At 42.8% G+C, this 24,166-nt stretch overlaps 1 protein-coding gene across 5 annotated transcripts in view; it reads right to left on the reverse strand.

Moving 5' to 3' along the window:
- FBXW8 (F-box and WD repeat domain containing 8) overlaps positions 1 to 24,166 on the reverse strand; it is a 118,750-nt gene that overhangs the window by 36,856 nt on the left and 57,728 nt on the right. For all 5 annotated transcript variants that reach the window (XR_011249905.1, XR_011249904.1, XR_011249906.1 and 2 more), the window contains 2 exons: positions 3,821 to 4,017; positions 948 to 1,154 (listed from right to left, as the gene is read on the reverse strand). Coding sequence is in view for 2 of the 5 variants with exons in the window: in XM_069557578.1 (XP_069413679.1) it covers positions 948 to 1,154; positions 3,821 to 4,017 (404 nt within the window). In the remaining 3 variants the exon portion in view is untranslated. The remainder of the gene's footprint in view (positions 1 to 947; positions 1,155 to 3,820; positions 4,018 to 24,166) is intronic.

The following is a 24,166-nucleotide window of genomic DNA, read 5'->3' on the forward strand; positions in this document are numbered from 1 at the left end:
CTGGCTTGGAGAAGTTCCTTCCCAGGGATTATACCCACTGCCAGCAGGGTGAGGAGCCAGCAAACTGGAGGAAAATCAAAACAACACAAACCTTTATCCATAACTCTCCCCGCTGATCCCATTGGAAGAGAGAGTTCTGTAAGTCAGTTTTAAGACTAAATACTTGGCCTACAGTCAGGATAGTAAAATACTAAGTAGTGCTAAAATCGAGTCATCATGCAAAGAATTTCAATTAGAAACCTGTCTCCTTGTTTTTGGCTCAGAGAGTATCAAGAGGCGCTTTACACACTGCAGAAAAGGATGTAAATTTCGAGGCAACCTCATCAGAAGGCACTTTGGCAATGTCCATCAACCTTCTGACCAAGCGGCATAAATGCTAGGAATTCATCCCGGGGATTGACAAGTTGCAGTGTGCACTGGAGCACTGTCTGTTAACAGTCCACAGAGAGAGAAAGCAACTTCAGTGCCCAGCGATGAGGAGACTGGTGAAGCAGACTGTCGTAGGCAGTGCTGGAATCCCAGGGAGAGGGAGCTGACACGGAATGCTCTCCAGGGTACGCTTCTGAATAAAACCTTGGGCACAGAACAGTAGTTACACTATGACCTCATTTCAAAGATACGCTCTTTTAGTGTATAAACGTACCCATCTATGCATTAAAATTTTCTAGATGGATATCTAAAAACTGTTAATAGTTTCTTCTATGGAGTAGGGCTGGGGGAAGGGAAGAGAAAGGAAATTACTTGCCACTTTATATCATTTTGAGCTACCTGAAATCTTTTTTAACCAGGCTGATTATATATATATACACACACACATATATATATCAATATATACTGCCTGAACACATCTTTTAAAAATATATCAGAGAGATTTAATTTTCAAATTGCCTCTTCAAATATAACATTCATGTGTTTTTGTTAAATCGTACATCTTTCTATTTTTGTACCTTGTTTCCTTCGTACACCCATCCCAGACTCTTCACACCAAAAGCAGCCTGGTTGGCGGAGACGTCCAGACATGTGACCGGCTGCCCGTAGACGTAATGGAGGGTTCTGGCAGAGTCTTCAGCTTTTAGCAGGTATACAAGATCTCCAGCGGTGGCCACTGCCACCGGGTACCTTTCAGTGTCCGGAACTATTTCAAGGTAGTCAACCTGTTAAAGGATAAGGGTTGGTTAGTCCTTCAGGTTTCACCTACAATTCGTCCTGACTTGGTCACAAATGAACAATTCCTCCTGCATGTCAATGAGAAGATCAGCAACCCAACAGAAAAAGACAGGTCAAGGGCCGGTTCACAGGAAGTGAAACACAGTTCCTACACAAATGAAATGATGCTCATCATAAAAGAAACACAGCATACTCCTAATAAGAGAAATGCAAAGTGAAAATTCACAAGGTTATTTGCTGCAGCCCTATTTGGTCACAGCTAAGAACCAGAAAACCCAGAACATGCCTCACTAAGGGACTAATTAAACAACCTACAGTACACCGATGTCCTGGAATACCATGCAGTCACAGAAAAAACCACTGACATTCTCTATAAACTCTTACAAACAGATCACTGCTGAGACAAACTTGGGGGGGGAAAGCAAGGAAGCAAAGGAAGAGGACTTTACAGTGTGGCAAGGTGTGTAAAAGTGGCAGAGGAAGCCTGGGACACACTTGGCTTGTATGTGCGTAAATCTAACAGTGGCCACCTTCAGGGAGAGAAATGAGTTGTGGGACAGAGCAGAAGGGAGATTCTCACTATAAACCGGATTGTATCTTTTAAATTCTGAACCATGAGGCTACAGTAACTATTCAAAAACCAGAGTTAATTTTTATTTCTTCATAAAAAGACTGAATAAATGACAAAATTCACTCAGTTCCAAATTAGCCAAAATTGTATTGTCACGCTTGGGCAAATACCACAAACGTGTTGCTGAAAGTGTCTGAGTTACCTGCTTCCTCCCGGTTTCAACCTCGTCCAAGGTCGGAAGGCCAAAGGGAGCACGAAACACCACACAGTCCTGCCGGCCGTGCTACTGCTGCCGCTTTCTCTAGTCGGCACGCACTGGAGGGGCTCCCTTTAAGAATAATTTGCTTTTCTAGATTCAGAAGGGGCATGCTTGCCCCAGGGCCATTTACATCAGGTTTTCACCTCCCTGAATAAATTCTGAGAGGACAAAAGCAGAAGGTGAGCCACCTCTGTAATTATGAAAATCCACAGTCCCTGACAAGAAGCCAAGCGAGTTCAAAGGCCTGAATCCTGAGACCCGTCCAGAAGCGCTTGAGAGGTAAACATCTGGGTGACTCTGCTAATCCTCAGGCCCGACGGTGTGAGTGGTGGCCCACATCCCCAGCCCAGCGCCCATCACAAAGGACAGCTGTTCTGGGCCGGCATTACCGACCCGGGAACACTGCCACTGTGACTCAGGCAGCCTATCTGAGGAAGACAAAGATGGCGCAGCCCCCAGCCTGGAGGTGCCTTTTCCAGGCATGGCCCTCATCCAGGGTGAGAAACAATGGACAGTGTTATGACACACGCCTCCAGCAGTGGCCGCTCGAGCCCCCTGTCCCCCATCCCAAGCGTCACTTTTTGCCTCCTAAAGTCAACACCCTCAGTCTAGCTGTGAAACCTCGCCTTCACGTTGGGCTCCTGGCAGATCAAGAGCCCAGACTGACTGTGGCTGTGCCATTTGCTGGGGCTGGGCACGACTTCACAGAGCTTCTGGTTGGTGCCAGCATGCCGCCCGAGTGCCAAGGTCGGACTTGCACTTTCTGGACGGACTCACATCTTAAGTGTCTGAGCTCATATAATCATTGTTAATCTACAGACTTCTTTAGGCAGAGGCCAAATAACAAGCACTACGTGGTTTTGAGAAGAAACAAAAGTATGGTACTTTTGCATTTCTCTAATAAAACCCCAAGAGGAGAATACAGCACCAGGCATTTTGGGGAATGCTACCCCCAAACCAGACAGGCTTGTCATTAACAGGACAAGCAGCTTACAGAGGTAAGGTGGTGACACCATGGCTTTTCAGTTATTCATGTCTAACAAGATTCCCACTGGGAGGAAAAGGGAAAGGAGGCGGATTTGTTCCAGGTCCGGCCATCAATTTATTATTCAGTGTTGGCTTTTCTGTTCACTCTCCTACAAGTGCCAAAACCAAGTTCACTTTAAACTAAACCCAAATTCAACATAAACAGGTTTCAGCTCTTCCTTCTTACCATCACATGGTCTCCCACCACACAAATGTAGAGGCTCAGGCACAACTGAACTCAGAAACAGGCTCCATGTAATGAACTACTAAGGCGAACTCAGTTTCACACACGGTGTTGAGGAACACGCCTACCTGATCAACACTGACCAAATCTATTCTCATTCAAGAATTACTCCTGATGCCAAGTGAGAAAACCTTCCGATGGAAAAAGTGTAGGAGGGAAACCTTCTTTCCCACATGGCCTGGGATGTACCACTGCACTCATTTTCACTCTTGTATCAGGCCAGATCCTGGTCTCAGATGCCCGGGTGAACGTCCTGTCAATCCGAAGGAGGCTGAGGATGCCAGTCATGAGAAACTGCAGCCCCAATGTCAGTCCTAGGGTCTAAATCACAACTTATACCTAGGGCAAGAGTCAGTTCACCACTCTAAGTCTCTACTGACTTGTTGGTAAATGGAGGAAACAAAACTACCTATTTCACAAAGCTCTTGTGAGATTTATGGACAAAGAGCCACAGGAAGCCCTGGGCAGATGGGTGCTGTCAGTATCATTTCTGTTTGTATCAGACCCAGAGATTCTAAGAATGAAAAACAAAACAATCAGATTAAAAGCTCACCAGTTTCTGAACTTCAAATTCTGCAGCTATTTGCAAATTTCCCTCCTCGTTGGGGCATAACATTACAACATCAAAAGCAGAGGCTGTGGCAATTGTTGCATCTTCCTGGCTGAGGGCTAGAGCTTGTATTCTTGCATCATGCTCAAAACGATGAATAGGATACTTTCCAGTCCTTAGATTCCAAATATTAAGAAATCCTATGTAGAAAAAAATAATTCAGGAATCAAATTCACTTAGTACGCACAATTATAGAATAATCATGTAACATAAAGAAAATTAAAAAGATAAATAATAACTTGGTAAAAAATACTTGCATGACACATAACAACAGGTCAATTTCCTTAATATACAAAGAGTTTATATGATTCAATAAAGAAAAAAGCAACTGAAAAGTGAACAAAGGACCTAAGCATGTTATGCTGTTCACAGGAAAAGAAATACAACTGATATACAGCATTTTAAAAAATATAAAAATTCACTCACAATTATAAAAATACAAATTAAAACTATAATAGGATACTGTTTTTCATCAATGTTAAATTGACAAATTCATAATACATTTTGTTGCTGAGGATATGGGGAAACAGGCTTTTGTTAAACTGCTGTTAGGAATGTAAACTATTTCACCTAACTCTGGAGGCAATTTGATAATATGTACCAAATTACAAAGGTATGTAGGATAGTCACTACAACATTTTTAACCATGTCAGAAGATTGGAAGCTATCTAAATGTTCACCAATAAAGAAATTCTTAAATAAGAATTTGAATACCTCATAGTTTGTACCTCCATTGTTTGGAGTTTAAATGAGCAATCAAAAGAGTCAGTCTTATATATATGAGCTATATGAAAAGATCAACAAAATATACTGTTAAATGAAAAAAGTAAAGTACAGAATACTGGTATAGCACACTATGTTACGCGTTTTAAAACTGTATACACACACACACACACTGTATACATGGATTATCCCGGAAGGACACATAAAAAATTTAACTGACTGACCTCTAAGGAAAGAAACCAGGGGAAAGAGACAAGAGTAAAAAAGAAATTTAGTGTACATTCTCTTGTATATACAAAATTTTCTCCAAAATTATCTTTGCCAAAAAGATAAACTTTTAAAAAATGGTTTTATGAGAGATCTAAGAAGAATTGTTTTTACTTGCTAGGTCGTGTCCAACTCTTTTGTGACCCTATAGACTGTAGTCCACCAGGCTCCTCTGTCCATGGGATTCTCCAGGCAAGAATACCGGATGGGTTGCCATCTCCTCCTCCAGGGGATCTTCCCTACCCAGCGACTGAACTCGCGTCTCCTGCACTGGCAGGCAGACTCTTTACTACTGAGCTACCAGGGAACCCCTCCAAGAAGAACAGGAGGACATAATTGCTGAATAGTTTAACATATGGACTTCTTAACTTACTCTACTGGTCCTCTTGCACAACAAATAATTTCTTTCTAGTTTTGTTAAAATATAATGGACACATAACATTATATAAGCTTAAGGTGTACAACAGAATGATTTGATATACCGTGAAATATGATTACCACAATAAGTTAACATCACCTCACATAGTTACAAATATCCTTTTCCTTATAATGAGAACTTTTAAGATCTACTCTCACAGTAACTTTCAAATATACAATACAGTATTATTAACTATGGGCTTCCCTGGTGGCTCAGTGGTAAAGAATCTGCCTGCCAATGCAGGAAACACGGGTTCGATCCCTGGGTTGGGAAGATCCCCTGGAGAAAGAAATGGTAACCCACTCAAGCATTCCTGTCTAGGAAGTCCCTTGGACAGAGGAGCCTGGAGGGCTACAGTCCACGACGGTGCAAGAGTCAGATATGACTGAGTGACAAAACATTAGTGACTACAGTCATCACTGCACATTACACCCTCAGAACTCATAACTGGAAGTTTGTAACTTCTGTACCCACCTTAAATCAATTTCTCTACCCTGGCAGCCACAAGTCTGATCGCTGTTTCTTTGAAGTTTTTCTTGTTTTAGTGATTCCACATATAAGTGAGATCATACAGTATTTGTTTTTTCTGACTTATTTCACTTAGCATAATGCCCTTAAGATCCATCCATATTGTTGCAAATAGCAGGACTGCCTTCTTGTGGCTCAGTAGTGCTCCCCTGTACACATATACCACATTTTCTTTATGCATTCACCTGCCAGTGGACACTTAGGTCGCTCCCATGTCTAGGCTATCGTGAGAAATGCTTCCGTGAACATGAGGGTGCTTGTATCTCTTCGACACAGTGGTTTGTTTCCTTCAGATGTATACCCAGAGTGGAATTGCTGGATCATATGGGAAGTGCTCCTGTTAATTTTTTGAGAAACCTCCATATTGTTTTCCACAGTGGCTGTACCAATTTACATGCCCACCAACGTGCATGTTCAGTTCAGTTCAGTTTAGTCACTCAGTCGTGTCCGACTCTTTGCGACGCCGTGATTCGCAGCACGCCAGGCCTCCCTGTCCATCTCCATCTCCTGGAGTTCACTCAGAGTCGTGTCCATTGAGTCCGTGATGCCATCCAGCCATCTCATCCTCAAAGTCATCCCCTTCTCCTCCTGCCCGCAATCCCTCCCAGCGTCAGAGTCTTCTCCAATGAGTCAACTCTTCGCATGAGGTGGCCAAAGTACTGGAGCTTCAGCTTTAGCATCATTCCTTCCAAAGAAATCCCAGGGCTGATCTCCTTCAGAATGGACTGGCTGGATCTCCTTGCAGTCCAAGGGACTCTCAAGAGTCTTCTCCAACACCACAGTTCAAAAGCATCCATTCTTCGGCGCTCAGCCTTCTTCACAGTCCAACTCTCACATCCATACATGACCACAGGAAAAACCATAGCCTTGACTAGACGGACCTTAGTCGGCAAAGTAATGTCTCTGCTTTTGAATATACTATCTAGGTTGGTCATAACTTTTCTTCCAAGGAGTAAACGTCTTTTAATTTCATGGATGCAGTCACCATCTGCAGTGATTTTGGAGCCCCAAAAAATAAAGTCTGACACTGTTTCTACTGTTTTTCCATCTATTTCCCATGAAGTGATGGGACCGGATGCCATGATCTTTGTTTTCTGAATGTTGAGCCTTAAGCCAACTTTTTCGCTCTCCTCTTTCACTTTCATCAAGAGGCTTTTTAGCTCCTCTTCATTTCTGCCATAAGGGTGGTGTCATCTGCATATCTGAGGTTGTTGATATTTCTCCCGGCAATCTTGATTCCAGTTTGTGCTTCTTCCAGTCCAGTGTTTCTCATGATGTACTCTGCATAGAAGTTAAATAAGCAGGGTGACAATATACAGCCTTGACGTACTCCTTTTCCTATTTGGAACCAGTCTGTTGTTCAATGTCCAGTTCGAACTGTTGTTTCCTGACCTGCATACAGATTTCTCAAGAGGCAGGTTAGGTGGTCTGGTATTCCCATCTCTTTCAGAATTTTCCACAGTTTATTGTGATCCACACAGTCAAAGGCTTTGGCATAGCCAATAAAGCAAAAATAGATGTTTTTCTGGAACTCTCTTGCTTTTTCCATGATCCAGCAGATGTTGGCAATTTGATCTCTGGTTCCTCTGCCTTTTCTAAAACCAGCTTGAACATCTGGAAGTTCACAGTTCACATATTGCTGAAGCCTGGCTTGGAGAATTTTGAGTATTACTTTACTAGCGTGTGAGATGAGTGCAACTGTGCGGTAGTTTGAACATTCTTTGGCATTGCCTTTCTTTGGGATTGGAATGAAAACTGACCTTTTCCAGTCCTGTGGCCACTGATGAGTTTTCCAAACAAGCTGGCATACTGAGTGCAGCACTTTCACAGCATCATCTTTCAGGATTTGAAACAGCTCAACTGGAATTCCATCACCTCCACTAGCTTTGTTCGTAGTGATGCTTTCTAAGGCCCACTTGACTTCACACTCCAAGATGTCTGGCTCTAGATTAGTGATCACATCATCATGATTATCTGGGTTGTGAAGATCTTTTTTGTACAGTTCTTCTGTCTATTCTTGCCACCTCTTCTTAATATCTTCTGCTTCTGTTAGGTCTATACCATTTCTGTCCTTTATCGAGCCCATCTTTGCATGAAATGTTCCCTTGGTATCCCTAATTTTCTTGAAGAGATCTCTAGTCTTTCCCATTCTGTTCTTTTCCTCTATTTCTTTGCATTGATCACTGAAGAAGGCTTTCTTATCTCTTCTTGCTATTCTCTGGAACTCTGCATTCAGATGCTTATATCTTTCCTTTTCTCCTTTGCTTTTCGCTTCTCTTCTTTTCAGCTATTTGTAAGGCCTCCCCAGACAGCCATTTTGCTTTTTTGCATTTCTTTTCCATGGGGATGGTCTTGATCCCTGTCTCCTGTACAATGTCACGAACCTCATTCCACAGTTCATCAGGCACTCCATCTATCAGATCTAGGCCCTTAAATCTATTTCTCACTTCCACTGTATAATCATAAGGGGTTTGATTTAGGTCATACCTGAATGGTCTAGCGGTTTTCCCTACTTTCTTCAATTTGAGTCTGAATTTGGTAATAAGGAGTTCATGATCTGAGCCACAGTCAGCTCCTGGTCTTGTTTTTGTTGACTGTATAGAGCTTCTCCATCTTTGGCTGCAAAGAATATAATCAATCTGATATCAGTGTTGACCATCTGGTGATGTCATTGTGTAGAGTCTTCTCTTGTGTTGTTGGAAGAGGGTGTTTGCTATGACCAGTACATTTTCTTGGCAAAACTCTATTAGTCTTTGCGAGCCGGCGCACTAAGCGTGGCCGAGAGGAGCTACCCCACGTCCGAGGTCAGGGGCAGCGGCCTAGAGTGCCAGGCTGTGACGGTGTGGGAACAGCAGAGAGGAGCTACCCTGCGTCCGAGGTCAGTGGCGGCCAGGAGGAGCTACCCTGCGTCTGAGGTCAGGGGCGGCGGCCAGGAGGAGACACCCCACGTCCAAGGTCAGGGGCGGTAGCGGAGAGGAGCTACCCCGCGTCCGAGGTCAGTGACGGCCGGCAGGAGACTCCCCTCGTCCGAGATCAGGGGCGGCTGGGAGAAGCCACCTCACGCCTGAGGCCAGGGGCAATGACCCTGGGGAGCCACCCCGAGCCCGAGGCCAGGGGCAGCAGCTGGGAGGAGCCACCCACGCCCAAGGCCAGGGCCAGCGGCCAGGAGGAGCAACCCGAGGAGCGGTGGCTGCGCAGGCACAGGAGGGCCTAGAGGAGCTATCCCACGTTGAAGATCAGGAACGGCGGCGGTAAAGAGATACCCCTCATCCAAGGTAAGGAGCAGCGGCTGTGCTTTGCTGGAGCACCCGTGAAGAGATACCCCACGCCCAAGGTAAGAGAAATCCAAGTAAGATGGTAGGTGTTGCAAGAGGGCATCAGAGGGCAGACACACTGAAACCATACTCACAGACAACTAGTCAATCTAATCACACTAGGACCACAGCCTTGTCTAACTCAATGAAACTAAGCCATGCCTGCGGGGCAACCCAAGACCGGTGGGTCATGGTGGAGAGGTCTGACAGAATGTGGTCCACTGGAGAAGGGAATGGCAAGCCACTTCAGTATTCTTGCCTTGAGAACCCCATGAACAGTAGGAAAAGGCAAAATGATAGGATACCAAAAGAGGAGCTCCCCAGGTCATTAGGTGCCCAATATGCTACTGGAGATCAGTGGAGAAATAACTCCAGAAACAATGAAGGGATGGAGTCAAAGCAAAAACAATACCCAGCTGTGGATGTGACTGGTGATAGAAGCAAGATCCGATGCTGTAAAGAGCAATATTGCATAGGAACCTGGAATGTCAGGTCCATGAATCAAGGCAAATTGGAAGTGGTCAAATAAGAGATGGCAAGGGTGAATGTCAACATTCTAGGAATCAGCAAACTAAAATGGACTGGAATGCGTGAATTTAACTCAGATGACCATTATATCTACTACTGCGGGCAGCAATCCCTCAGAAGAAATGGAGTAGCCATCATGGTCAACAAAAGAGTCTGAAATGCAGTACTTGGAAGCAATCTCAAAAACGACAGAATGATCTCTGTTCGTCTCCAGGGCAAACCATTCAATGTCACCGTAATCCAAGTGTATGTCCCAACCACTAACGCTGAAGAAGCTGAAGTTGAACGGTTTCATGAAGACCTACAAGACCTTTTAGAACTAACACCCAAACAGTGCACGAGGGTTCCCTACTATCTACATCCTCACCAACTGTCCTCTCTTGTCTTTTTTTAAATATGTAATTTATTTATGTTTGGCTGTGCTGGGTCTTTGTTGCTGCACAGGCTTTTCTCTAGTTGCGGCAAGCAGGGGCTACTCTCTAGTTGCGGCGCACAGGCTTCTCATTGTGGTAGCTTCTCTCGTTGCTGAGCACAGGCTCTAGGGCACGAGGGCTAAGCAGTTGCGGCTCATGGACTAATCACTGTGGTTCCTGAGCTCCAGAGCACAGGCTCAATAGGTACAGTGCACAGGCTTAGCTGCTCCTCTGCATGAGGGATCTTCCTGGACCAGTGATCAACCCATGTGCTCTGCACTGGCAGGCAATTCTTTACCACTGAGCCACCAGGGGAGCCTGTCTCGTCTTTGATCAGAGCCATGCTAAGAGATGAAGTAACATGAAACGCGTTATTACTGAGGGCTTGAAATACGCCAGGCACTGACCTAGACGCTAGCAGGTTCTGAAAACAGCCGTTAACCTACATTCTAAGAAGTTCTTACAAATACTTTACAAGCTTCCTCACCACTACCTTCTTCTAGCCATGGTTAGCAGAGGTGTTTTCTTTTGCAAAATCTAAAACACAAGCTTGACTTATCCCAGACCTGTTAAAAACTACGACTTAGGAAATTTCTTGATCATACTACATAACCTTCTCCCAGCCCCTTGAATGCTGACCCCAGATGAATTCCTTTTACACACACTGGTCGTGTCTCCACCCTTCTCAAACTGTCTACAGCAATGATATCCAAGTGTAGCCCCTGGACAAGCAGCATCAGTATCATTTGGGGGCTTATTAGAAATTCAGGTTCTTGGGCAACAAACTCTGGGGATGTATTCCTAAGTTTGAGAACAAACTGTTGCAGAAACTTACACTTCTCTACAGAAATATAAACGTTCCTGTATTTCGAGTGCCACTTATTCTTTTCTTGTCAAATAGTTTCTTTTTACCATTCCCATCCATGAAGCTACTTTCCCCCCACAAACATTTATGCAAGAAAATAATTACCTCCTGAAGATGATACGCTATTCAATACAGACAAAGGATAACATGCATAGTTTTTAAGTCTTGAAAGAAGAAAACCAAACTCTAAATGAAACAAATATTTAAATAGATAACACAAAAGTATTTCCTGACACATAAAGGCTATGAACATTCCTATTGAAAGGGCACATGATATATCAGGGAATAAAGAGTTAATATCAGTAGAACTGTTAATACGATTATTACTCCAGGAACATTCTTGGTCTTCTCAACAAAAGGAATAATTCCTTAAAAAAAAGAATCATTTTCTGGCTCATGCTGGATAATGCAGATGATCCGATATCAACTGATTTTACTTTTCAAAAATCACTGAAAATAACCATGCACAGATAACACAGTATGCAGTTGTCTGAGTTCAAACCCAGCTCCACTGTTTGCCTGAGGAAGGCCTTGGGCAAGTTACTCAAAGCTGAGAGTCTGTTTTCTCATCGTAAAACTGAAAACATTACCTACTACCTAGGACTGCTGGGCAGATTAAAGGAGAAAACCACACAAAATGCTGGAGACAGAGCAATCGTTTTTCCATCTGGATGTTATCCTATATGGCCTGCCATGTTACAGAGCATGGCTCAGTGGTAAAAAAAAAAAAATCTACCTGCCAATGCAGGAGACGTGGGTTTGTTCCTTAGGTTGTGAACATCCCCTGGAGAAGGAAATGGCAATCCACTCCAGTATGTTTGCCTGGAATATTCCATGAACAGAGGAGCCTGGTGGGCTATAGTCCGTGGGGTCAAAAAACAGTTGGACACGACTGAGCAACTAAACAATTTCTTCTCTACTGCCCACCCATAAGTCCAGTCCTATTTATTACAACTTGCTATTATCTAAAGCAGATAAAGCGTTCAATTTCCATCTCTCTGTAATCCCTCTTTCCATTTTTCTTTGCCTTATACTTTGTCTTCTACATGTCAACAAAACTGGAAAACTCAACAGCAGCCACAGGACTGGAAAAGGTCAGTTTTCATTCCAATCCCAAAGAAAGGTAACACCAATGAATGTTCAAACTACCGTACAATTGTGCTCATTTCACATGCTAGCCAAGTAACACTCAAAATCCTCCAAGCTAGGTTTCAGCAGTACATGCACTGAGAACTTCCAAATGGACAAGCTAGATTTAGACAAGGCATCAAATTGACAACATCTGTTGGATGATAGAGAAACCAAGGGAATTCCAGAAAAACATCTACTTTTGCTTCACTGACTACGCTAAAGCTTTTGACTGTGTGGATCACAACAAACCATGGAAAATTCTTAAAGAGATGGGAATAGACCACGTTACTTGCCTCCTGAGAAACCTGTATGCATGTCAAGAAGCAACATTTGGAATCAGACATGGAACAACAAACTCGTTCAAAATTGGAAAAGGTACATCAAGGCTGTATATTGTCACCCTGCTTACTTACCTTATATGCAGGGCCCATGTGAAATGCTGAACTGGATAAATCACAGGCTGGAATCAAGATTGCTGGGAAGAATATCAACAACCCCAAATATTCAGATGATACCACTCTAATGGCAGAAAGCAAAGAGGAACTAAAAAGCCTCTTGATGAGGGTAAAAGAGGAGAGTGAAAAAGCTGGCTTCAAACTCAACACTCAAAAAACTAAGATCATGGCATCTGGTCCCATCACTTCATGGCAAATAGAAGGGGCAAAAGCAGAAACAGTGACGTATTTTATTTTCTTGGAATCCAAAATCACTGTGAATGGTGACTGCAGCCACAAAATTAAAAGATGCTTGCTCCTTGGATGAAAAGCTATGACAAACCCACACAAAGGAAGAGACTTCACTTTGCCAACAAAGGTCCATCTAGTCCAAGCTATGGTTTTTTCAGGAGTCATTTAAAAGACGCTTGCTCCTTGGATGAAAAGCTATGACAAACCCACACAAAGGAAGAGACTTCACTTTGCCAACAAAGGTCCATCTAGTCCAAGCTATGGTTTTTTCAGGAGTCATGTACAGATGTGAAAGTTGGACCATAAAGAAGGCTGAGCGCTGAAGAATTGATGCTTTTGAACTGTGGTGTTGGAGAAGACTCTTGAGAGTTCCTTGGACTGCAAGGAGATCAAACCAGTCAATTCTAAAGGAAATCAACCCTGAATATTAATTGGAAGGACTGATGCTGAAGCTAAAGCCTTAATACTTTGGGAATCTGATGCAAAGGGCTACCTCTTTGGAAAATACCCCGATGCTGGGAAAGATTGAAGGCAAAAGGAGAAGAGGTCGGCAGAGGATGAGATAGTTTTCTATCATCACTGACTCAATGGACATGATTCTGAGCAAACGCTGGGAAATAATGAAAGACAGGGAAGCCTGATGTGCTGCAGTCCGTGGGGTCACAAAGAGTCAGAAAGACTGAGTAGGTGAACAATGACAACTTTATCTTTAAACAGTAAATGCATTGAACGTAGGATCTTACTACAGGGTAACAGCACTAAATAAATACAGCAAGTTGGAAGAAAATAATATATTTGGGTTGCTCTGCAAGCCTTTCAAACTGTCAGTAGGCTAAGGAGGTGATTACAAACAAAAGCAGAGCTTTCTTCAAGTTAAATGCTGCTTCAGATGTAAAACAGTGTACTCTTCTAAGAATTATGATAAACTTGTTGGTAAGTGGATCAAGAAAGGCTCCACAACACATTCCTCTGGCAAATATTTTGGCAAATTCTTTCCATTCAGACTCAGAAACAACAGACACACTGTAGAGAATGCCAAGGGCTCTACATATTAAATGGGAGACAGGCACGTTCCAGGACGTGCCTCTTCCCAACAAGCCTGCACTACATTTGTTTGCCGACAACACAATAAAGCAGTAAAGCAACTGCTACTGCACGAAGCCTGCGAGTACTCACACACTCACTCATCTCCTTTCCTACAGTGCTTACTTCCACCCCGGGAACAGCATCATTTGACAAAAGAGAAGAATCAGAAGCTCCGAGTGGCTCAACAACTGGTCCAAAGCCACTTGGTAAGCGGTGAGGCTGGGCTGAAAGTCAGCTAGAAAGTGTAGGGTGAGCGGCTGCATTTACAAGTGCATAAAATAACTATGAGCTCGATGAGTAATCGACATAAACTCAACCTGTGTTCTGCCAAGTGTGGAAGTTACTCAACCACAGCTCACTCGAAGCACACATGGAGTTTATCTATAAACACATTTTTCATTATTAATCAAGTATTGGTTTTGTTGGCATCATTTCCCCAATAGAATTGTATGCAATAAAATACCCTTCACCGCAAGACTGCAGAGCTGTCCTAAAAAGGGTCTTCCTAGAAAATATATTCCAGGTGCCATCCGTTTAACGGTCACACCCTTCTCTTTTGAATGTCTGTGGTGTTGTGGTCTTTGTCAATTTTCTCCAACTATGAAGTGTGTAACTCAGCCAGACCCTCACCTGTCATCAGTCCTCCTCCTGAAGGTGTGTTCACACTTAGGGCTGCACTGCTCTCTGGATGAAGGGGCCTTCTGTCATGTGAAGCGTCTTTCTGTGCCATTCTTCCCTCTGAAATCCACGCTGATGCTGACAGAGCGGCTGCAGCTCTGGAGTGGCGTTAGCATGCTGTGTGTCCTCTCTCCTTTCACTCTGCCTGGTGTCTGAAGTGGGCTCACTTGCAGGTGGCGTGCAGCTGGTCTGCCTTTACCTGGGGTATGCAGACGACTCACCTCTGGAGTGGCTGTTGGTAAGCGTGGGTTTAAGCTACCATCCTGTCTTGTTTGCTATTTGGCCCGTGTGTTCTTTGTTCCCTTTCCCCCTCTTTTTCTGCCTTCTTTTGGACTGAGTATTGGGTTAATTATGTGTTCATATCATTTTGATTCCTTTGTTGGTCTATTAGCCAAACTGTGTTTATTTTAGGGGCTATAGACTTTCAGCACTCATCTGTAACTCACTGGTCTGCCTTCAAGCAATACTGCACCACTTCACACACAGGGAAGCTGCACATTCCCATTCCCTCCCGCCCTGCCTTTCTGCTATTATTGCCATACTTTTTAATCTCTACATATGTTATAAACCCCACACACACTGTGATTATTTTTGCATAAGCAGGCAATTATCTTTTAAAGAAAAATAAGAAAAAAACCCATTTACAGCTGCCCACGTAATTACCACTCCACCGCTCTTCCCGTGTCACCTGTAAGACGGGTAAAACTCCTGCAGCTTCTGCAAGATGTACAGTCTCACCTTCCCACTGTGTTGCCGGATATCGGACCCCAAAATACGGGGATGAGGCGAGCAGGAGCCAGCACAGCAGCTGACGGGAGGGGTGCCTGAGTGAAGGCTAATTTTATCAAAGGTCATTTTTTTTTTTCAGTTAATATAGGTAAATCACGCTACTTTTACAACCCTAAAACTACAGGGGCTTCAACAGTGAATACTTGAATTATAAGATTATTTTATAATGTTATGCTTGAATTATTACCCATGTTAACCAATACTTAGCCAAAAAGCAGTCAATGCAACAATACATTCAACACGTATTTGAGCCCCTGCCCTGGGCCAGTCACTATTCTAAGCACCAGGAAAACTGCAGTGAACAAGACAAAATAAACAAAAAAATCCCTGACTGCCTGGAGCTGATGTTCTAGTGGCATCACCAAGCATCTTGTTTTAGGGGCATGCAGGAAGGATATAATCTTTGTTCTCACAACATTCACACCGCAGAAAGACCAGTTAAGAGTCACTAAAATACAACTAACAAAAACAGATATATACACAAAGTGTGAGGGGATAATGGATAAGCTTAACTTTTTGTCCTTTTGACACACTATTTTAAGATTCCCCAAAAGGAGCAGCTAACTTTCACAGATATTTCAAGTTGAACTGAGTACACATACATTGCATAATATTAAATAAGCTGTAGTCAACACCTGTCAGAGCCCGATAAACTCCCTTCCCAAACAGGTGACAGTTTAAAAAATCTGATGTAAATTCACTTGAAAGGCCAAGTTTTATCACATTGCAGACACAGCACTAGCATGGATTTGGCTCCTAATATCGGTGGGTTTCTAAAGTGGCAGGAATGTGTCCTTTTTCTGCTCCATTTCCTATGGAAAGTGGCTGAACATCCATAAAGGTTTGCTGAATGTTTGTCTTACGTTTTAGCAACGGAACATTTGGTTGTAAGAAACAAATCCACTGGCTTAAATACAAAAGGAAACAGAATGAACAGAAACGAGGCTAATTCACGGAACTCAAGGGCAGAAAACATAGCTGGACAGGAAAAGGGATCAGAGCCGGAAGCAGAAAAACATTCAGACCTAGGCAGTTGGTCTCCTGATGCGCCACACGTCTGCCTCCCTCCCTACCCACCCCTCTCCACAAAGCAGCTTTCCCTCTTCCCAATCTCACCAGGGCTTCTACTCCAGGCACACAACTGAGACTGAGAAGCCTGAGCCCAATGGCTCAGCCAAGAACATGAAACAGCCGCCCCAGGCCTGGGGTCCCCATCCTCGTTGACTCTACCGAGGCCAAAAGACCGACTCAAATGCTACAAATATGTCCACCTCTAGAGGGGCTTCCAAGCAAGGAGATGCCCACAAGGGGGTCTACCACCTTTACTCCACATGCTTGGCCAAGGTGAGCCAAGAGAAAGCTTCTCAGCAAATGTGAAGGGAGCTTCACTGTGGCTCTCTGGTGGTGACTGAGTAAACAGGTCGTTGCCACCATTCCCTGAACCAGGCATAAATGACCCTCAGCACCAGGGCTGATGGCCCATCTGCTTCACACCGGGAAAGCTGAGAGGAGAGCAGGTGTGTCTGCCTTTCCCTCAGTCGCTGGGTAAAAGAGGTGTAACTCAACCAGTGTGGAGCTCCACAACACTGCTTCACTCATGAACAAAATAAAAAGGACTCAGACAAAAGAAAAAGGGTCTCTCAAAAAACGTGGAAGACCACAGCAAGGGAGGGCCGCCGGCCCAGGAAAGTAGACAGGAGTTGGGCTTGGCAGGCCCACCACTCTCTGGGCCCGGGACCCTCCACCTTGACAAGCATCCGCGAGGCGGTGGGAACTCCAAGCTCACCCGAGCCTAGGAACAGTCATTAGCAGTGACATGAGTAACGACAGCCCGTCTTTGGAGGAGACATAAAGCCGGCTCGGCAGCTGTGGATGGGCACCGGTGCCAGTCTGCAGCACGTCCCTCCCACCTCCCAGAGGAGGCCAGCCAGAGTGTGGTAATGAAACTGCACAGAGTGGAGATGGGATCTCAATGAGTTTAAACTGATTTATGTTAGCTTTTGTAAAGAGCACACGATATCATGAAAGTGCTACCACTGTGAAATAATGTCGACAATCCTTAAGACCTCCGCCTAATGGCACTTGGGCAGAATATTTATATGCCTCGTCGTGGGAACAAGGGCCATAATGGATACCATTTTTGTTTTATTAGGGATGCATTTTTAAATTAATCTGCTATTTGCCTAAACAATTAGCTGCTTCTGTTTGCATGCACAAAGCCAAAACTGCAATTAGGCTTCCATCAAAAAGATAAGTCCCAACTAAAACTGTCCCAGTGGAGTCATAAGAGCTCAGGGCAGAACTTTCCAAAATTACTTTTTAGCATAATGGTAATTATGTTAATTGCTTGAAAGGTAAATAACTACTGAACTGGTTTTGGGAAAAGACAATTGGTATTACCCCTCCCCTTTGATCTTTCCATGCACCATAAAATTTACAACAGGTTACCAGTCCAGAAAGTCAGAGACTGGTCACTTCTTGAACCGCAAGGTCTGTCCTGTGGTCTTTTGTGCTATCTCAATTAGAGCTTATTTTAGCCACGAGCTCCTCTTCACTTGAGGTGGCGTAACCAACACCTAAGGCTTGGTCTCAGCTTCCTAACAGTTAAGTAGACAGGATCAATTAACTGTAGTTCAGAGACACTCAGTGAAGCTGACTATTCCTAAAGACGGCGGGCAATCTCAATTTCCACCATGTAAGTAAAAACTTGCCTGTAAGAAATGAAGCAGGAGCCAAAGGAAATTCTGCAATGAGAAAAAGCATCTTAAAAGAAATTTCAATTACACCCATAGCACTCACTGAATGTGTACCCCTTCACTCATTAAGCCCACACAGCATCACCATGCAATGCAAGCCAGAGACAGAGGCTGGTGTAAAGTTTGAGAGGACAACACAGCTTCTGCTTTCAGAAGAGAAGAGGTGAGAAGGAAGTTAAAATCAGTGCAAACAAGGGTCATAAGGTAGGGCCAACTCACAGAAGATCTTAAAAAAGATGAAACAATGAAATTTATTCTTTACAGAGATGCAGCATCCACATGCATGCCAGCCTTGACCTCCCGGTTGAACGTAGCTCTAAAGCTGAACTCTTACTTAAGGCAGAAAAACTACACAGGAAGCATTCTGGAAGCTGCATCCCAGACTGACAAGTAAGGGGATCTGAGTGGGCCTGTGGACCAATGAACTGACTGGTTAGCACATAAGCAAGGGAGCGACCAAAGCAGAAACTGAGTCAAAGAGGAGGAAAGATGAATATGTTCAGTAGTCTCAAGTTCAAAGCAGAAAGAACGAACATTCTAAAGAGAAGACTCAAAAACAGAGAGACAGGAAATTGAAAAGGAGGCAGATGATATGGTGTAAGAATATGACAATGTGACTAAATAGAAAAATTTACAGTTAGCAAAGTCAAAGGAAAAACAGATTGGTGGGGAAGAATTTGGACCGGCTCTTCTATAAGGGGGTGTAGTTTGAGAAGGCAGTTGATGCAAGAGAGACGTCACTGTGCACACAGCCACTAACTCCAGCCAGTTCCTTCTTGCGATACAACTACATGATGTGACCACAATACATGCTGTATCTGGAAGAGTGTATCAGACACTGGGAGTGGCCAATGTCTTTGGAGAAGAGACAGGGATGACTGGGGGAATCAGGACCCTAAGGTGGTAGGGAGAGAAAAAACAGTTTTTTTTTAACTACATGTTTTTTCTACAATTAGTACTATATCACGGAGACGGCAACAGCACCCAACTCCAGTACTCTTGCCTGGAAAATCCCATGGATAGAGGAGCCTGGTGGGCTGTAGTCCATGGGGTTGCGAAGAGTCAGACACAACTGAGTGACTTCACTTTCACTTTTCACTTTCATGCACTGGAGAAGGAAATGGCAACCCACTCCAGTGTTCTTGCCTGGAGAATCCCAGGGACAGGGGAGCCTGGTGGGCTGCCGTCTGTGGGGTCGCACAGAGTCAGACACGACTGAAGCAACTTAGCAGCAGCAGTACTATATCAAATAATTTGTTATAATTTGTAGACATAACTCTATACATATTAATTTGATCAGTGATGTTGAAAAGATGGTCATTTCTTCATCAAAGGATGTTGATACCTTTCATAGAAAAACATTTCTTCTGGACTTCATTCGGTTCCACTGGTCCACAGGTCTATTCTCAGGCCGGTATCAACACTGTTTTGCTTACTGTCATTTTATAGTAAATCCTCCAATCAGGTAGCATAAGAACTCCAGCTTTACGCTTTTTTCCAAGATTGCTCTTTGCTATTCTTAGTCCACCACATTTTCTTTCAGATTTTAAATTTTAGAATCAGCTTTTCAATTTCTACCCAAAAAGCCTATGGGGATTTTGACTGAAATTGGATTGAAGCTCTAGATCAATTAAGGGAGAGCTGGCATCTTAACAGCATTCAACTTGCCAATCCATGAATCTAATAATAACCCTCTCCCTTTATTCGTGCTTTCCTCAAATTTTTCTCAGTAATATTTTATAGTCAGCATATAGGTTTTAAACATACATTGCTGAGTTAATCGCCAAGTATGTTATATCTCTAATGCAATATCAATTCCAATTGTTTGCTGCTCACTTGAATACTATAGACTTTTGCATCTGACCTAATATCCAGTATCATTGCTAAAGATATTAATATTTATTCTAGTAAAACACTTTTGTTGCTTGCTTAGGAGTCTATCCATTTATTCACAGACAATTTTATTTGCTCCCTAACTGGATACCTTTTTCTTGCCTTACTGCCCTAAATATGCCCTCTAGGACAACATTTAACAATTGTAGTGAAAATGGACAGTCTTGCCCTGTTTCTGACTTTAAAAGGAAAGCATCTTTTACCACTAAGTACAAAGTTAGCTCCAAGTTTCTCATAGATTCTCTTAAGCAGACTAAGAAAGTTAGCTAAGTTTTTAATAATGAATCAGAGTTTGTTTTTGTCAAAAAAATTTTTTGTTTCATTGAGATGAACATACGGTTTTTCTTTTATAGTCTAACATGATGCATTATATTAATTGTTAATGGAATCAAACTCACCCTGAATTCCTGGGATGAATCCTAATTGGTTATGATGTATTATCTTTTTAATATATTTGCAGGATTCAATTTTATAACATAGTTGAGGATTTTTACATCTATGCTCATGAGGAATATCCATCTGTAGAACTTGTTTACAGGTGTTAGTTATTATTGTTTCTTCTTTACCTAGCCTTAATGCTGGCCCCATAAGCGGAGTTGAGAACTGTTCCTCTTAGTCTATTTTACGGAAGTGTGTAGATTTGGTATTATCTCTTAAGTGTTTGATAGGATTCACTGGGCTTACAGTTTTCTTTGTGGAAACTACTAAATTATAAATTCGATTTTTTTTTATTGGAAATAGAGCTATTCATGTTTTCTAGTTCTTGTTAAGTGAACTTAGGTAGTTTGTCTTTCAAAAAGTCAATTCATCCATTTCATCTAACTTATTGAATTTACTGGCATAAAGGTGTTCATAATATGTCATTTTAACTTTTTAATATTTACAGGATTCGTAATGATGTCCCATCTTACATTCCTTATGTTGACAATTAATTTCCTATCTCTTTTTTTCCTGATCAATCTGGCTAGGGATTTGTCAATTTGATCAATTTTTTCAAAGGTATGGTTGTCCCCTTCATTGATTTTTCTCTATTTTTTTCCCTCTATTCCACTCCATTGATTTCTGCTCTTTATTACTTTATTCCTTCTGCTTATTTTATTTAACTTTCTCTTCTTTTTCTATTTTAAGGTGAAAAGCTATACTGTTGATTTGTGATTTTCTCTTTTCTAATATAGTCAATGTTATAAATTTCCCTTTAAGCATTGCTTTAGCTACAGCCCATACAATGATATACTGTTTTTAATTTTCCTTCAGTTCAAAATATTTCCTAATTTCTCTGGTGATCTCCTCTCTGACTTATGGGTTATTCAGAAGTGTGTTGTTTAGTTTTTAAATATTTGGAGATTCTCCCTGCCCTATCCCTGGAGTGGCCATTACGCCGAGAAGCCTCGGCTCCTTTTAGTAAAGAGCGATGTTTTTCAAGACCTGAGCACTAGGTTGGCTGATTGCTACTGGACTGTTGCTGCTCCTATACCTTTTTCACAAACAAAGCCAGGACATACGTGAAAACATATGCATACGAACATACCTGGCTGCTTACCAATCGATAGTGAAAACCACACACTCTACACTGACAGCTCCTATTCCAGTCCAGCCCCCCAGAGTTCCTTCTGGCCATCCCCACTTCATACCTGCACCTCCCTTCTCCAACAACAAGAAAACTGGCTCCTATTATCCTCAGTTTTCTTACCTGCTCAGCCTCTCTGTATGGTGCCAACCTTCCAAACCCTCCAGGTCACTGTTCCCCTCGGACTCCCTGCCCCACCTATCCCTGGCACCCACTCCATGGGCCTCCCTAACAGCTCTGTGACTCAAAATACTGAATACAGTTCACAAGTATATTTAATCTCTGCTATAACAGAGCCTAGGGTTCACAACAGAGTAAACATTACAACTAAAATTGGGAGTATTGAAGAGGAAATTAAATTTTATGGCTTAAAATTCATTTTCTTGTAAAAAAAACTCATGCTTAGTTTTCATTAGGTAGACTGAAGAACTTGGACAATTTATTTCTGTAGTTTCCACTGTCTCTCCAAAGCTCCCCTGTGCTATTTATCGCTCCCTTCTGTTCTTAATCTCAACTGTAGTAAGACAGGACAGCTACTCGGAATTCATGCATCATGCTGTGCCTTATTAAAAAATCAGTGTTCAGTAAAACCAGGCCCCCAATAAACCAGATTAACACCAACTCTCGTATCATTAATACAACGTGCCAGTGTTTTCTGCATGATAAAACAATTTCAAATTATTTTCATAGTACCTTCAAAATTTGTAGTTATCCAAGAAACTGCTCATTTGCTGTGTGTGTCTGAAGTATGAGAACGTCGCTCTCCAGTGTTTCTTAAATTCGAGAGCTTACAGACCTCTATGAATTCATCTATGGGCCAGTTAGTGTGAAAAGCAAAGCATTACAAGGCACGGACGTGATCACTGGGTGCCAACAGCCTGTGACTACAAAATGCAAATTCAATTAATGAGACCTCACAGCATGGTCACGAGGGCAAAAGTTCCAGATTCCTTTTTAAAATGACCATAAAAACCCACAGATTTTAAAACATTTCCTAGAGATCTCACAACTCCCACCCACAGTTTTATCTGTGGAATGCCACTTAAGGAACACTGAGCTATTATTTAGTTACAACACAAATGCCGTCCAAAGCATGTATAAGCAAGTGTAGAACAAATATAATTTACAACTCCCCTGAGGAACAGAAAAACCTTAAAGTAAGTATTTTTATTTGACTCCGTAACATAAACACAGTCTCTATGGCTTGTCTATGAAACAAATTTTAACACCCTAAGACCACTCCGAGTGCAATCAACTATAACGTTCAATACTCTAAGAAATACTTCTGCAATACTAAAAAAAACCAACCACCTCAGTTCAGAATTCTGCATTTCAACTTTTAATTCCACTCTGAATATCTTTAAACTGTAAGCACTTGTACTGTTAAGAAAACTGTTTACATGTATTCTTTTAAAAGAACTCTACCTGGGGGACCTCCCTGTTGGTCCAGTGGTTAAGACTCTGCCTTCCAATGCAGGGGACAGGGGTTCAATCTCTGGTCGGGAAACTAAGCTCCCACAAGTCATGAGGGAACTAGAGAGCCCAAGCACCACAGTGCGAAACCCTTGCAGCACAGCTAGAGAGAGCCCACAAACCTCAGTGAAGACCCAGAGCAGACTTTAAAAGAAAAAAGGACTCCATCTGGCTTTTTTTTTTTTTTGGTTTTTATCAGAAAGATGTTTCATTTTGTTTTGTCCACCAAGTGTCTGAATAAGGCTCCTAAGACCAAAAGGTAGACAAAGGTTTCTCCAACAATTACTAAGACTTTAAGAGAAAAATGAGCAGAAAAGGAAAGCCTTGAAAAACAAGCCCAATTCTCCACAGTCAGGTATACTAGCCATCTCCCAAAACAATTATGTTAATAATCCACTTCTGAAACTTCAGTTTTGATCAGGGGAGAGGAGCAGACTGAATACTGCATTCAAAGGTTATGCTATGACATTGAAATGTCATCAACATCTAAGAGACATAAGCAAAACTAATGACTAACCGATTTTTTTTATTAAGCATAAAATTACAACTAAAACTCTGGAAGCACCTAGTCTCAGTAGCCGCCTAAGTAAAACATGGTCCTACTGTTCACTGCTGAAAAGAAGCTTGGAGAGACCCACTCCCATCCATCGTACACACGTCAGGAAATGAGAAATCACAGTCACTCCAGCCCAGGGCAGGCAGAGTCCTGGACAATGGGGTGTTTGTGGGCGCAGACAACTGCCCTGGGACGCTGCAAGAGTGGATAAGCCACTCCGCCTGGCTCCATGGCACCTGAAAGACACCTGCTAGCTGTCCCACCTAGGCTTCCACGTGCTGAAGAGCACCGGCTCTCTGCTCTCCGCCTATAGGGACAAATCAGAACTTCTTTGCACCTAAGAAGTGTGTAATCTCATTTCTAACCAAAGAGTGAGTTTTTGAGACAAACTCTGAGCAGGGAGTGGGTTTCGAGTACACTGCCATTCCCTAATGTGGTGGCTCGAGGCCAAAGGCAGGCAAGCATGGAGCAGATGGAGTCCTGGCAAGGTCTGCACTGTCCCTGCATTAGCAGCATCTGCTCATTACTCAGAACCTTCGCCTGCTTTATCTAATGCTCCAGGAAAAGCATTCTGATTTGATTCATTTCGGTATGGTAACGTGCAACACAATTAGTGGT

This window comes from Ovis canadensis, chromosome 17 (genome assembly GCF_042477335.2).
Source record: "Ovis canadensis isolate MfBH-ARS-UI-01 breed Bighorn chromosome 17, ARS-UI_OviCan_v2, whole genome shotgun sequence".
NCBI lineage: Eukaryota > Metazoa > Chordata > Mammalia > Artiodactyla > Bovidae > Ovis > Ovis canadensis.